The sequence below is a fragment of the Podarcis erhardii genome (assembly GCF_964252035.2).
Source record: "Podarcis erhardii genome assembly, chromosome: 3".
Taxonomy (NCBI): domain Eukaryota; kingdom Metazoa; phylum Chordata; class Lepidosauria; order Squamata; family Lacertidae; genus Podarcis; species Podarcis erhardii.
This window is the reverse complement of record NC_138507.1, coordinates 59,153,049-59,168,526: the sequence shown is the minus strand read 5'-3', so window position 1 is coordinate 59,168,526 and position 15,478 is coordinate 59,153,049. Positions and strand designations below refer to the sequence as shown.

Here is a 15,478-nt window from a genome sequence, read left to right as displayed (position 1 = left end):
AATAGTCCCTGCAGTGCAGGAGCTGAACAATATCTTTGGCCAATGAAGATGTGGCAAACAAGCAACCCAGTTTCTGGTATCATCCTGTACCTGCCCAGTCTGCCTGCGCTTTCTCCGTGGGGGTACAGGCGCCCCACTAGTACCAAAGAGTATGATGCCAGATTCATTTCTGGTGCTGAAGGACAAGTGGATTTCTGTTCCCACATTGAGCGAGACTGGTGGCAGCTCCACAAAGCCCGGTTTCGGGAAGCTGACTGTGTAGATATTCTGCAGAAAAGAAGGGACTGGATGAGTTTGACACAGAACAGGAAAACTTTCTTGCAATAATAAACAGCTCAGCAGTTTACATTCAAAGTGCTGTGCAAACATTTGTCCATCTGTTAAATCACCCAATATCAGAAAACATTTGGAAAAGTAGATTCAGCTAAAAAGAACTGCACAGTCCAGTCTTGTTCCAGCATTATTATTTTGAGGCTTTGTACACAACACGGACTATTCTGAGATCTGCAAGTACTCCTAACCAAATACATTTCCTAATATTCTTTTTCTTTGGGAGGGAGGTTGGTTTTTAAGTATGATGTGTGTGCATCCTGAGTCATGGAAGTCAGTTTGACAGGGAGCCAAAATTTGGGGGTCACATGGTGATGAAGCTAGTCATGGCTAGGGTCGACAAGTTGCAAGTCAGAGAGCACAGTACCTTCAAAACCCCCAGTGCAGAGAGATGTGTGGGTTCTGCAGCCTCTTCCCCACTTCCTCATCTTACCACTTGCCCTCTTTCCCAACTGGCTGCTGTGAGTACGATTCCAAAGGGCCACATGTGCTGGACCGAGGAAAGAACAAGGAGAAAAACCCTCAAGGCTGCCTTCAGGGAGGATTTCAAGAGATACCACAGGTCTCTGGGTTGCAGCCTGTTCACCCCAGTCATGGAAGTTGAACTGCAAACAGCCTCTAGGTCTTGAAACTAAAACAAGTTGTTGTTTTTAATCACAACCATTTTCAAGACAGTTCCCTGCTTGTTAAAACACTGGTGAGAACTTGTCAATATGCAGAGAACTTTCTTGGAATTAAGTCACGTGCACAAAACCTTCCTGATGGTTACTGGTGATGGGAATTGCCCAGCAGAAGATCTTCCACAATTCCAAAATGTAATATTAATGTATTTATTTACTGAATTATTCACTTGCTGCCTTTTTGGATGCAGCCTAAAAATAATCCATTTTAATTCATTAATATACTTTCCCAGCCCTTCCTTGCCCCACTGGTATGTGACGTACTTTATGGAAGATCCAAATCCTGACAAGTGAGCCTCAGTTGTGGTGTTAAATCTGAATAGGATTCTGCTTCACACACTTTATGGTTATCTTTACTTGCCTTGTCCCCACAGTGTGGTTGCTTGCACTTTAAAACGAATCCGCTCATACATTAGGCTCCACTGTTTGTCATTGCCTTCCTATCTGGGCTAAGCACTTCAGCTCGTCTCCTGAATCCAACTCATAAATAAGGCATATACTGCCCATGGCTCTACAGCTCTCACACTGGGAGATATTAAGGATGAACTGAAGAGGGGCTGTATGTCACAGAATATTGAATCGTATTTTTAAAAAACATGAGATTGCTTAAGGACCGCTTGTACATACAGCATTATGATGATATTCAGGATTAATTCTGACCGCAGTCTGCTAAGGACTACTTTTGTACAACTCACTGAAATGAAATGGTCTCATCTTGAAGATCAAAGAATAATAAATTCTAGACTTGGAAGGAACCCCAAGGGCCATCAACTTCAAGCCCCTGCAATGTAGGAATCACAGCTAAAGAATTCCTAACAGAAGGCTATTTAACCACTGTTTAAAAACCTCCAATTAAGGAGAGTTTGCCACCTTCCAAGATAGTTTGTTCCATCGTTGAACAGCTGTTACTATCAGAAAGTTCTTCCTAATGTTTACTCTGAATCTCCTTTCTGTAATTTGGTTTGAGTCCTACCCTTTGAAGCAGCAGAAAACAAGCTTGCTCCATGTTTCAGTGATAGCTGTTCGGAAAGATGGATAATGAAGAGGGCCACAAGTCAAATAGTGTTAGGCATTACGATAATCATGCAGAAGCAATTTTCCATGGGAATTGAATGACATGTTGTAGGTCCTCATTGCAACTCTGTAAGTCCCATACAAATAGGAGTGACGGGAGGGGGAAGGGGAAGCAGTCACTTCCTCCAAGCAAGATGGCAGTGGGGCAACTTTGTTAATGGAATTGTATGTCACAGAATGAAGAAGAAGAAGAAGAAGAGTTTGGATTTGATATCCCGCTTTATCACTACCCTAAGGCGTCTCAAAGTGGCTAACAATCTCCTTTCCCTTCATCCCCTACAACAAACGCTCTGTGAGGTGAGTGAGGCTGAGAGACTTCAGAGAGAAGTGTGACTAGCCCAAGGTCACCCAGCAGCTGCATGTGGAGGAGCGGGGAAGCGAACCCAGTTCCCCAGATTACGAGTCCACCGCTCTTAACCACTGCACCACGCCGACCTCCTTCATCCTCAGGAATTTCCTTGCCAGAGCTGCTTGTTGATAAAACATGGAGCAATCATTTTAAGATCATTGAAGGAAACATGGAAAGCAAACTAACCTCCAGTGTACAGCCTTTGGTAATGCCCACAAAGTCAGGACTGCTCAGAAGATTGTATGGCGTCCGAGAAATTTCAATATCCTTGATGCAGCCTGAGTATTTCTTTGTGTTTACTTCAGGCCTGCAAAAATAAGGTCAAAGCAGGTTTAGTCATGAGTAAAAACAGTCACAAAAGGGCTAAAACAGTTTTCCATATTACTGTTTTAAACATTCTGACCACAATCCAGAGGATGTTAGTCATGTAGGTCACAAAACCTACAGATTTCAATGGGAATAATAATAATAATAATAATAATAATAATAATAATAATAATAATAATTGATGATAGCACAGTCCAGAATATTAAAATGCTAAACATTCTACCAGAAGAATAAAGTTATCAATGACTAACTTCCCTTGGATTTCAGCCTTTTACATAAATTCTGCTTCTCGTCATTTACCAAAGATACAGACCTTTTCCCTACTTCTGCATTTAATGTCACTGTTATCTCTGTGTAAAATGTAACAGGATGACAAAATAATAGGTTATTCTCCAAGAAGTGTAGAAAGATAAAGGTTAGAAAACTTTTTGACAGTTTGCCTATTTACATGAAGTATTTTCTTTAGACATGTGGAAGAAGTAACATATGAGCCACGTGCCCAATTATTTAGTTGTGCTCACATCACAAAAATGTTAGCAACCTACTGTGAATTCAAACTTTCTCCTATGTTCAGGAATATAGCAGAGGCGAGGGACTTTTGTCCCAGAAAATGGTGCTGGAGCACAACTTATTTTCACCAGCACAGTCATGGTTGATGAGATGATTTCTGCTTTGCAGAGGGTCTGCTTTGCAGACTAGATGACCCTCTTGGGTCCCCCCTCCAACTCTACAATTCTATGATTCTATCACTTGAATACCCACAGCCTGAGTTTTGTGATCTGCCAGAAGAGCAGCAGAAGGATAGTGTTAGTATCTCTCAGAAGCCTTTATACTGAGCACCAAACCAGGAGCAGTTTTGTTTGAATGTTTATCATATTCACACATCACTCCTCTGGCTTGGAAAAGCTGCTTCATAAATGTTGATTTTTCCTGAAACAGCAGCCTTCCTGAAGCAGCAGCAACTGCAGTTAACCCTCTGATCCATGTTAACGGTTGATGGAAAGAAAGACTAGGCCTCTTGAGATGTGGATACAATCTGGCCAATTGACCAGATCAGACAAGTAAAATACTCGCATGAAAATAATACAAAACATTAGTATTAAATAAGGTAAAAAACAATTCACATTTCATAGAATTAGAAAGCCCAGTTCATATACCCATATATGTATGTGCATATATGCACATGCACAAAAATATATCTACAATCTTAATTTAAAAACAACATTATAATATAGAATATCAACAACTTGGATGTCCCCCAATAGCTTTTTTCTGCTGTGGCATTTTTATTTTTTATTTTTGCATTTTGTAGCATCTCAGCAAAGCATAGCATGTCTATTTCAAAAGCTGCAAGTACTTTAGAGTTCATACCAAAAAAAGAAACAAAAGAAAATCTCAATTCTATGTTACTGCTAGTTGAAGGTTCTAAAGTCTCCCTGTGGGCACCAACAGAGCTTCAGAAAGTTCTGAGAAAGGCAAACACAATTTCTTTCCAACTTTGAAAATTTTTCTATGTTTCATCTCCTACATTTTCTTCACGCACTGATCCACAGTAGCAGAGCTTTTCTGCAGCCTAACAACCTGTAATTCCATCTGTCTCACCAAGCAAATCTTGCCAGAGTTTCATAGCCACTGAGGCTCAAACTACATGTTAATCAAAGTTCTAAAACTCTCTCTCCCACCTCAGTTTTTCTTATGCTATAGCAGGCTGGGGAGGGTTGTGTCTGAGCACACAGATGTGCTGAAAAAGGGTACTTAAACCTTTCAACGCTCCTGACATTTCCCAGCTAAAAATGACCCTCACCAAGATATTTGTTTCAAGAGAAAGTTATGGAAAAGATTTATCTGCATCTTCTTTCACATGCATTCTCTCTCTCTCTCTCTCTCTCTCTCTCTCTCTCTCTCTCTCTCTCACACACACACACACACACACACACATCCTTTGAGCCTCAAGAACCATCTAATTTTCCCAACACCACTTGAATGCAGTTTTACATAACAACAGCAGTGTGAGACTCTACCTCACTGGGCAACCTTCAGGTACACAGACTTTAATTCTGGGGCTGCCAAAAATATCTCCAAAAGGATATAATTTATTTCTGTATAAGAGCTATGATATGCTTTAACTTAAATTCAAATTTCAACATTGCATGAACTCATCTGTGGGATCCCTCTTTATTAGATGCACCTGAGGAAATAATTGTAGTTGTCTAGACAATGTGCAAAATATGGAGGCTGAGGTTTGCTTTTTATAATTCAGCGGAAGATAAGCAGGGTTTCCAGGCTCATCAAGAGAGACTAACTCAAAATGAATATATGTCCCAATCAAATTTTGGTGGTACTGGGAGATGGTGCTAAATGTTTGGGGAATGGATGGTTAAAGTTTCAGTTGTGTTTTCTTTAAGGTTTTTCTTTCTTTCTTTTTTTACTTGCATATATACAAGCTGGTAAACTTTCATTTTGCTTTCTTTTGTCCTTTTAAGAAGTAAGCCAAGCTAAGATTACATGGTCACAGAATACTGTTGCCATGAGGCAGTCTGGCCCATATTTGTATAGAAAAGGCAGCCTGTCTGCCAAGATTTTCTCACTAAAACATCACTTGCCTTGGGGGCTGGTGTGGCTTTCTTCTTAAGAGGGAGATGAAGAGGAAAAAGAAAGAAAGCCCTTACCACCTTGTAAAATGTAAATAAAAATACCCCACATCTAAAATCGTGGAGACTGTTGCACGCCCCTCAGAAAGTTACAGAAGTTCTGCCCCCCTTTCATCACCTTTGGGAAGACTTTGGGTTCAGGCTTTAGTTAGGATAGCTATGTGGGGATATCCAAGTACAATGCCAGTGCACCTATGAATATTAGTTTTCTGGGGCAAGCCAAAGGCTATCACCCTTGCACTCTGCTTATGGTAGAGATTATTTTGCTGGCAGATTGCTGGCCTACAGAGACTTGATCCAATAAGACAATTCTTAGGTTCCTGAACATATACAGAAAACATATATGCCAGAAAGAGCCTGCATTGCACGGAGAGGTTGGAGAGTCAAGTGTCCCTCCCTGCAATTTGCTGAGAAAATAAACAATCTCTTGTGATTGACACTCCATTCTCACAGATTTCTGCACGTGTTCCATCACTAATTTGCTCTGTGCTGAACAGAAACTCTTAACTGCTTTTTATTTTTTTTTAAAAAATACAGCTTGTACTTCTGATATAATTAATTTTTAAAAGGAAAAAAAAAGGAAAAGAAAACCCAACACAGCAAGATATAAACAGCTGTGTGAAGATGCTAGGCTAAGTGTTTGTTGCTGCAAGTGTGTGCGCAGCATGCGGCAAGGCTGTGTTAAGCACTGAGGAGCAGCTTGATTTGCTGCAGCAGGATCCATTGCCAAATGAACAGCCCCAGAGCAACAGCTGGAACAGATACAGACACAAATTGCTTTTTGCTTCGCCACCTGTTGCAAGCTGCGCTTAACCCATGCAGAGCGCGAGGCATGCAAGTATTGCTTGAAATTTGACGGTTTTTGGTTTTTTTTTTACCTGGATTTCATACTAGGATAAAAATGAACAGAGAAAGAGAGAGAGGAAGAAAAAAAATACAATTGTGTTTATTATTTGCAATTATAACATTTATAACAAACCAAATTCTTATAATGATACAGACTGTTCAGTCTGCTTAAGATTCAGGCCACTTTCTTTAAAATATACACCCATGGCTTTTAACAAACCACCCACTGCCCTTCCGTAAGACTTGCATGCTGGGAAGCAATTGACCCAGAAATCCTCAGAATGTTTCAAAAATTAGCCAACTGACCACCACCTTTCTCTGCAGCCCCACACAATGTCTGTAAATAACAGAAGTTCTAACCAAGAAAGTCAAGTATGCTAGGCTGGAGGAGCTTCCACCAACCTTAAGCCCACCCCCTAATTCCTGGACTACCTTCTCTATAGAGGGGGAAGACACCTAGACCTGCTGGTGAAGGGAAGAGGACAGGGCACAGACAAGATCCCTCACTGAGGGTAAGGCATTAAGAACGGCTTGTTGCAAATCCAGCAGTAGCTGATGGGCTCTCCCACTTTTCAGGCCTGCAATATCAACTGGCAGTTTTGACCATCACTTGTGTGAGGCCACTGCACCCTAGGATCCTTTGGGAGAGAGCAAACATTGCCAGCAATCGCTGGGTCCTTCTGGATCGAAGGAGATAGCTAGTTGGGGAGGTCTATGGAAAATCTTCCATCATCTTTAAGTTGCACCCTCCTTCAATACAGTGGTACCTTGGGTTAAAAACACCTCAGGTTACAAACACTTCAGGTTACAGACTCCGCTAACCCAGAAGTAGGACCTCAGGTTAAGAACTTTACCTCAGGATGAGAACAGAAATCACGCGCCAGCAGCGGGAGGCCCCATTAGCTAAAGTGGTACCTCAGGTTAAGAATGGTTTCAGGTTAAGAATGGACCTCTGGAACGAATTTAGCTCGTAACCAGAGGTACCACTGTATCATTCTCCTTGATCAAAGGGCTGGATCACCTTTCCTATAAGGAAAAGCTGAAACATTTGGGAGTTTCGGAAAGAAGAGGAATAACTGGGACATAACACAGGTATGTAAAATGATGGAGAAAGAGTGGCTTGAGGGAAATTTTCTTCTCATAATACTAGAACTCAGGGCCACCCAACAAAACTGATTGGTAGAGTGTTCAGGGCTGATAAAAGTTCTTCACACAATGCACAAGTAACTTATGGAATTCAGTTGCACATTATGTGGTGGAGGCTGGTAGCTTAGATAGCTTTTAAAAAAGCATTTGTGGAAAACGGGTCTCTCAAAGGACATTAACCACAATAGCCAAATGGAACTTCCTTGTCCTACTTGTGAGTTTCCAGACGTGTCTAGATGGCCACTGGATACTCTGATGACACAGCTGTAATTTATGTGGCACAGCTCTTATGTTAAGGTTTCTACATGACACACAAAATAAGGTCATTTATGTTGAGCTGCAGCTCAATTCCTGATTTCTTAAAAATGACCTGTGACCTGAACAGCTAACAAGCAAATTTTAAAACAACAATAACAGTGCAATAGTGGCTGTTTGGCTCTGTAGCAGCCCAGTAGCCTATCTAGATCTCTCTGCCTATGCAATGACTTCATCATTGTTATTCTTTCATGGAAACTGAACTGATATAGGTGAATGGGTTTACCTGTGTTGCACAGTATCGGCACTTTGTACCAGAGATATTTTTTCCATTGCAAAAATGTTTCTGTAAACTTTGATAAAGGTTCCAGAGTTTGTTCCAGAGTTTGATTTTAAGCTGAGCAAGAAATTCTATCTTGAGTTCATATGCGATTAAACAGAAAATGAAAACGGATACCAGGGCAGTGGGGATGGAGCTACATGTTGTGCCTCAACCACATTTCTTTAAACTTGGCTACTGCTTCATCTGTGCAAATTGAGCCTGGAATGATAGGGCCTGGAGCAGATAAGTTATGGGCAGGAGCAGACACACTACAATTTTTTCCTACCAGCTGTTTCTCCACCAGTCCCCATATAATGCATTTTTGTATGTTATTTTCAGTAATATATGCACCTGTATGCACAATTTGTCCTAGGTATAAGCATTTTTGTATGCATTAGTTGGCTGGAGAAGCCCCCTGCAAAATTCAGGTAAGTGTGAATTTCAGTGGTTCACTGTGTTTTGGTTCGTGTATTGTTTCAGAATAGGGTATGTGGCATAAGTATCCTTTTTGTGTGCAATCCTTTCATGAATCCTTAAGAAAAGGTTTAGAGAACAATTGCTGTTCCTGAATTCCTTTAGTTGACTATGTGCTAAGTGCCATTACCTTAGGTTTCGTCTCAGTGTTGGCAATCCACCAAAATAGATGGGCTCGTCGGCTTTCAAGTTGAGGCCAAAGTGCTTCCCTGTAGCAATTGTTGTGATGATCTCTTCCTGGTTGGAGTCTATGTCTACAATTGATACATTAGCTGAGAAAATATAAGAAGAAAAATTAAATAGGGATTTGAGCTACAGAAGAATTTTCAAATGTTTATAACTACTTCTTCCTTCCTTGAGCAAACACACTTGTCCCTTCCCTCTTTTCAATTAAGAGAGGGGAAAGTATGACCAGGTACATTCTGATTATACCAGTGATTGGTTTTTGAATAGCCTTTTCTAGCTGAATGGCACATAACTGCTTGCTAGGAGGAAGAAGAGAGAAACCACTAAGGGTGAAAAAGCAGAACACAGTTGAAGAAGAACAACAAAAAAGCAAGCATGAAAATTAAAAATGCAAAGGGGGGGGGAAATGGATGTGTCAGACCCCCCAAAAAGTTCAGAATTATTAAAACAGACAGTTCATTGGGAGAGATTCCCCCCTGTACCCTCAGCTATAGCCCCAAGCTTAATTATCCCTATTTTATCATGTTGACTGATTGGGAAAATATTTTTGAGAATGTACAAACTGGAATATCCATCAAAACCAAAAGAGCAATAAAATATGTAATACCACCAATGTGATCAGGATTTTATTCTAGTCACTTTGCTTAAACGGGTTGTGACCCTTCCACGACTGCAGAGTATTTATTTTGGCAGGGACAAAACTGCAAAAGTTTACCTTGGTGAACATACACAGAGAAGTTTCTGGATTTCAGGGTTCAGCAAGACAGCATGAATCAACTGGAGCCAAAGATTGTTTCAGCTCAGCTTTCTTATTTCAAACAGAGATGTATGAAATTCTTATAGGCTTGATTAGACATCCTATAGATATTTTGCCTTTGGAAATATTCTCATTGCATTTTTATTTTAAGTTGAATTCGGCAGCAACGTTAGCAGTCATGTAAATTAAAGTTGCCTGTCATTTATGGGGAGTCTTTTTCTCCTTGCAGTACAAAGGGCTGTGACAATGTGCAAAAAGGGCCCATTGTGTATCGTAGACAGATATACTGTGCCATCAGTATTTTAACTCTCCACATTTTGAAAGCAATTTGATAGATTTAAGTTATGAAAGGCACCATGAAGTACAAAACCCAATTTACATTCTAACAAAAATAGTGTAGGTTTGTTTTATGAACTCTGAACAACATCAGGGCACTGCATGAAAAAAACATTTTTCACTCAGATGCATTTTAGAGTATAATTTAGGTAGCTGTAAGGCAGAATTATGCCTGAAAAATTAAGCTACCATTTTCAAAAGAAAATCATAAGAGACCTGTTTGACACTGCAATCAGTCACAGCTAACCTGAGCCATCTGTAATTTAAGCAAAAGAAGTTGCTAAATCACTTTCTTTTACAACTTTCTAAACCCAGCAATTTTGTACATCATCTTCTCCATGATTAGATAGTTAGCTGTGCTGGATAAGATAATTAGGACGTTTATGATGTTATCACTGCAGGAACTCACCTTGTTTTAGAATTCTTGACAAGGTGAATGATTTCCATTTCCCGTCATTGTGGTTCTGGTTGCCAACAACAGAAGCTGTTCCTGAACCGAGATCATAACTGACTTTAATACGCCCATCACTGAGCTCTATGCTCATGAAATCTTTCTGTTAATGAGAAGCATTAGAAACTTTATTTAGGATGCAGTCCTATGCCCAGTTTTTTGAAAGTAAGCCCCACTGACCTCAATGAGACTTACTTCTGAGTAAACATGTAGTCTGATGATTGCACTGTGAGATTTTGAAAGACAGCTGATTTTCTGATGAAAGTAATCTCAAATAGTGACTAGCCCCCCTTCCCAACAATATCTAAGATTATTTTTCTGCCATTTCTTAATAGAGGTTTAGTTCAAAGAAGGCATCATAGGTGAAGTTAATTTGTTACCGCCTCAGTTCCTAAGAAGGTAAATGAATAAAGTGGAAATATGCTGCTCTTTAATTTCCAACCAGGCAGTAAATTATTGTGAACAGCAAGGTGGAGTCGCTTGCATTCATCATTGCAACACAGATCTTGATAACATTAAAAAATGATCTGAAAAATAATAAATAACCTCCGACTCAAGTCTCCAAATTAATATTCTTCTTACAGGATTTTGTGTCAGAAAGAAAGAAAAAAGCTGAAAAAGACCAGTGTGCCTTCATACATGCTTGGTTAACTTAGGTGTCTCTTTGTATCACTGCCACAGCATTCCATGGGCTGCTTGCCTGTTTTTGCAAACACTACCACCCTCTGCGTATGTGTTGCTGGTAATGTCCACATTTGGTAAATATCAATATTCTGACAACCCCATAACAAGTAAATGCTAGTGATCACACTTTAAGTGACTGACTGCATTTGCCAGTGCATATTGGAGTTTCAGACATTCACAAATATCTCTAGAACTGTCAAAGTTCTCATTATATTTGCCAATAACTGACACATTTCAGACATGCAGTATAATCTATACAGAACTTCTTGCCATCTGTTTATTACAGCTGGTTCCATTTCTAAGGGAAGAACTAGGACAATGACAAGTTAGTTTGCAGTTAAAATCCCTATAATTAGATTATCACCTAATGGATAGATCCCTATGGGACTGTTTCCTTTATCACCTGAGAACATGTTACAGTTCTCTATGGGAACTGGGAGGTCTGTGTAGACTTCATATATCTAATATCTAGCCACCCCTCTCTGTACTAATGTCTGATCGGCAGTGATTCTGAAGGAGTTTCACAGTTCTGTTGACAGCAGCAATGTCAAATGAAACTCTGTCGGAGTGCAGCTTGTAGTCTTGTTCCAGCAGTAAGTTCCAGTTGACTAGAACGGGCCTTTGTTTTGAGCAGGCATCCCCAAACTCGGCCCTCCAGCTGTTTTGGGACTACAATTCCCGTCATCTCTGACCACTGGTCCTGCTAGCTAGGGATGTTGGGAGTTGTAGTCCCAAAACAGCTGGAGGGCTGAATTTGGGGATGCCTGGTTTTGAGCTAATCCTACCACCCCAAAAAATTATATTGGTGCACAAAGCAACTCATGTGCAAGGGCTGATTATTTCAAATGAGGATGCAGGTGCACTGGCTATGCATTTCTACGCATGATTGTTCTATACAGACATATTAATTAGGCAGCCCAGGCATGGGTTTAAGTCAGAGGTGAGAAATCCATGTCTCCCCAGACATTGTTGGACTCCAGTTCTCATCAGTCTAGCCAGCACAGGCAATGAACAGGGTTGATGGTAAATTGAAGTCCAGCAACACCTGGAGGGTCACAGGTTCTCTAACTCTGATGTTAGATATGTCTACATACACCCAGAAGATGAGAACATTTATACCATTTACTTGAGAATGAGATCTCAAGTAGCTTCCACAGTGCAGAGAAGGAGAAGTAGCTGAGGCACTGGAAGTGTACACTGACCTCCCAATCTCTGTAATGTTCTTGTAATGTCTGTGCATGGTAATAGGTAAGGAATAAGGATCTACCAAGCCTGGGAACCTGCGGCCCTCCAGATGTTGTTGAACTCTAACGTCCATCAACCACTGCCAGCATGTCCAATGGACAGGGTTGATTGGAGTTGTAGTCTAGCAACATCTGGAGGACCACGGGTTTCCCCATCCTGCCCTATGCAAATCTATTAGTTTGCAGACATTGTACCCACACATGGAGAAGGATGTCTACCTAAAAATGTATGTCCCACTTTCCTTTCCTTTACACCCAAGGAAGCTAACAAAAAACCAGGTACAAAAGTAATTGTTAACAAAAGCAAAAGCATTCTGGTGAAATGTTTTTGATACCATGTTATGCCTAACTCTAACAGATAAAAGGTAAAACCCAATAGCCATTATTGATGAGTCTTTTGCCATACAACTTTTTTTTTTTTTTTTTACAAATTATAAATTGTAAGAATAATCATTGTAATGATCTGCACAGAGCTCCGTGCAAAGCATTATACAAGCTGCTTGGTTATGTTCTTGCAAATCACACAGATTGACTATAAATGGCCTCACAGAAGTCATTAAACCCAGTGTCTTCACTTAAGTGACATTCATCACGAGTGTAAAAGCATGCATGTTAATCTCTTTACAAGGAACTGTGTAATTCATAATGTTAATGAAAGAAGCCAAGAAACATTTAGGCAAGTTTTACCAAATCTATTGTAGCAAGGTACATCAGAAGAGCAGTGGAAGAAAATGTCTTGAACTTGAACATGACCATGGAGATATTTGGGTTCCATCTTATTGGACGGCTCACCAAAGCATAACCTTCTCCATCAAACTGAACAGTTCCTTCACCATCTGCCACCTGTGGGCTGAGGAGGAAAGGGAAATTTTCAAAATCTAAATCAGAACTTCCAGAACTGCTTTACATAGAAGCAACCATGAAAAAGCATTATCAGGGGCTGGCAACTATTTCACATAGACAAACCTTCTCAAAGCTGAAATGTTTTGTGCAGCTGCTGCAAGTAAAGAGCAGTGAAATCACCCCGGCATTCTGTAGAGATTAGCTGCACATTTAAGTTCCCTGTGTGGAACTCAGTTGCGCAGCTGATCAAGCTGGGTCTCAGCCTGTTCCACAGCAGACATCACATATGTAGGGCAGGTGGGCATTGCTTGGGGGAAAGAATCCCACAGGCCAAATTGGACCTGTGCTGGGTCAAATCTGGCCCACACGCCGGAGGTTCCCAACCCCCACTGTGTGTTTTCAAATCAATACTTTATGAAGAATAAAAGAAGAGGAAGGAATTAGTCCTGTGTTGTATGCAAACTCTACAATTATCTTGTTTAGCATGTTGACCAGTCAATCAGACATGGATTGGATATGCATGAGCAGACTTTCACGAGCTTGGTTCCTATGCCAAAAAATCAAATTAGGGTGGCTTCAAAATGTCATTTCCTATATGAAAATGGCCATATGAACCAGCTATAATATATTTAGAGGTGATATTTAGAGAACCTTAATAGGTTTAACTTTTTAAAAGATATATCTTTAGCTTCCGACATCCATGCCTCATTTATAGTTGATAAGCACAGATTTGTATCTATGAAGCCATATGTGGTTATTCATTTCTGTCTAGTAATTGGCATTTGTTATACTGAAACTGTTGAAGAGAAGCATGAAAACACAGGGGAGAATTTATTTAGGCAACTTGGTATTTAACAGAATTATGACTTTTTTTTGTTTAGGTAACCTGCACATCAATAGCAATAACATTGACAATATACAGCAAAATCTTACCTGACAGCACACCCTTTACACTCTCCTTCAATGTCTCTGAAATTCCATAGTCCTATTGGTTTGCTGTCTAAATAAGTCTCTCCCATACAGCCGGTGAAAGTAGTAACTCGTACAGCTTCAGATTTCTGGAAACAGAAAGCATCCAGACTGAGTTCTGAGCTCTTGGTTAATGGACAATGGTATTGTGAATACATGGCCACTGGTTTATTAGGCAGATAGCATTTGCTTGTTTGAAAGTCCCCAAGTACTTTTTAGTCTTCAACTGATGTGGAAAAGTGGTTGAAATGGACACAATCCTTTGTGTCCAGGAATGTACACTAATGGAAAAACAAGAAGTTTGCTAGTTTGCTGAATGAGGTCAGCTGTGTGGCTTCACATACTAGGATGCTAAACGGTGATGAAAGGAGGCGAGAGCAGGCTGATCTGCAGACTTCCCCCAAAGCCATTCTAAGTGGATCTCACTATGGAGGCTGCTCTCCTTGTTGGTAAACTGTGGACTGGCCTCCTTCATCGTTTCATGGTTTCCCGGTCATTATAAAGTGTGCTCACAGTTGAAGTTGGAATATCAAACAGTCTCCTTTTGAACTCATTTAATAGTTGATGAAAGTCTGATGTTTTGCTATACATCTGGTGGTTGTGAAAAACTTCATTGTTATAAATGAAGTTTCCATGAGATGAATCCTGGAGAATAACTGCTCATTACACCCTTTCCTTCCTACTGATAGTTGTCCGACTCAAACAAGCAGCTATGTGTTACCTGCTTGATTCAAGCCATGTGAAAGTTTCTCCAAGGGGAAAGCCATTTAGATAAGGAGTAGGGAACCTTTTCAGTCAAGGACCACATTCTCTCACTGGCAACTTTGTAGGAGCCATATGCCAGTGATGTGCAGGGCCAGGGGGGAAAGTGGGTGGAACAAGTTTGATTCTTAACATTGTACAGTAGGCCACATTCCATCCATACAAAAAAATAGAGTATCTGAAGAAGTGTGCATGCACACGAAAGCTCATACCTAGAACTAACTTAGTTGGTCTTTAAGGTGCTACTGGAAGGAATTTTTTTTATTTTGTTTTGAAAAAAATAGAGGTTTCTGCACACACCTCTCCATCCTCCATACAGGCAATCCAAAGGCATTATCATCATTCAAGAACACATCCCTGCCAGGCCAAAACACATGAGAAGGGCATGGATCAGGGCTGTGAGGGGTGTGGCCTGGTGAGAATCCCAAGGGCCAGACAGAGGGGCCAGGGAGGTAGCACTCAGTCTCTGTGCCTGAGATTCTCTACTGCTTCTAAGCTCAGAGAATCCCAAAGCTCTTCCATACTATATGAGCAGATCCATTAGGTGATTTCTGCAAAGATAATGCTGCCAGTAGCAGATGATGTGGTTGGCTGGTGCTTCCCATTTCACTTCTGGCTGGTTCTGCTGCTGCTGCTTACCAGGAGGTAGATGGGGAGAGGGGGTGGCATGGTTAGCAAGGTGCAAATACTCTGGCAGAGCCAACCTAGAATTCCGACCAGTGCCTCTGCATTGCGCCGATCTTACCACTACCTTTTCCTTCTCCCTCTTCTTCCTGGTAAGCAGCAGCAACA

General features: G+C 40.7%; 1 protein-coding gene and 1 long non-coding RNA gene across 9 annotated transcripts in view; one reads left to right on the top strand and one right to left on the bottom strand.

Moving 5' to 3' along the window:
* Positions 1 to 15,478, bottom strand: part of LAMA2 (laminin subunit alpha 2) — a 374,353-nt gene that overhangs the window by 26,362 nt on the left and 332,513 nt on the right. For 4 of the 7 annotated variants that reach the window (XM_081856105.1, XM_081856108.1, XM_081856107.1 and 1 more), the window contains 7 exons: positions 13,889 to 14,013; positions 12,800 to 12,962; positions 10,143 to 10,287; positions 8,585 to 8,726; positions 6,290 to 6,301; positions 2,620 to 2,740; positions 91 to 267 (listed from right to left, as the gene is read on the bottom strand). In XM_081856105.1, the coding sequence (XP_081712231.1) occupies positions 91 to 267; positions 2,620 to 2,740; positions 6,290 to 6,301; positions 8,585 to 8,726; positions 10,143 to 10,287; positions 12,800 to 12,962; positions 13,889 to 14,013 (885 nt within the window). The remainder of the gene's footprint in view (positions 1 to 90; positions 268 to 2,619; positions 2,741 to 6,289; positions 6,302 to 8,584; positions 8,727 to 10,142; positions 10,288 to 12,799; positions 12,963 to 13,888; positions 14,014 to 15,478) is intronic. The other 3 variants (XM_081856106.1, XM_081856110.1, XM_081856111.1) reach the window with 1 other exon arrangement.
* LOC309338824 overlaps positions 1 to 15,478 on the top strand; it is an 82,575-nt gene that overhangs the window by 34,250 nt on the left and 32,847 nt on the right. The window lies entirely within an intron of this gene.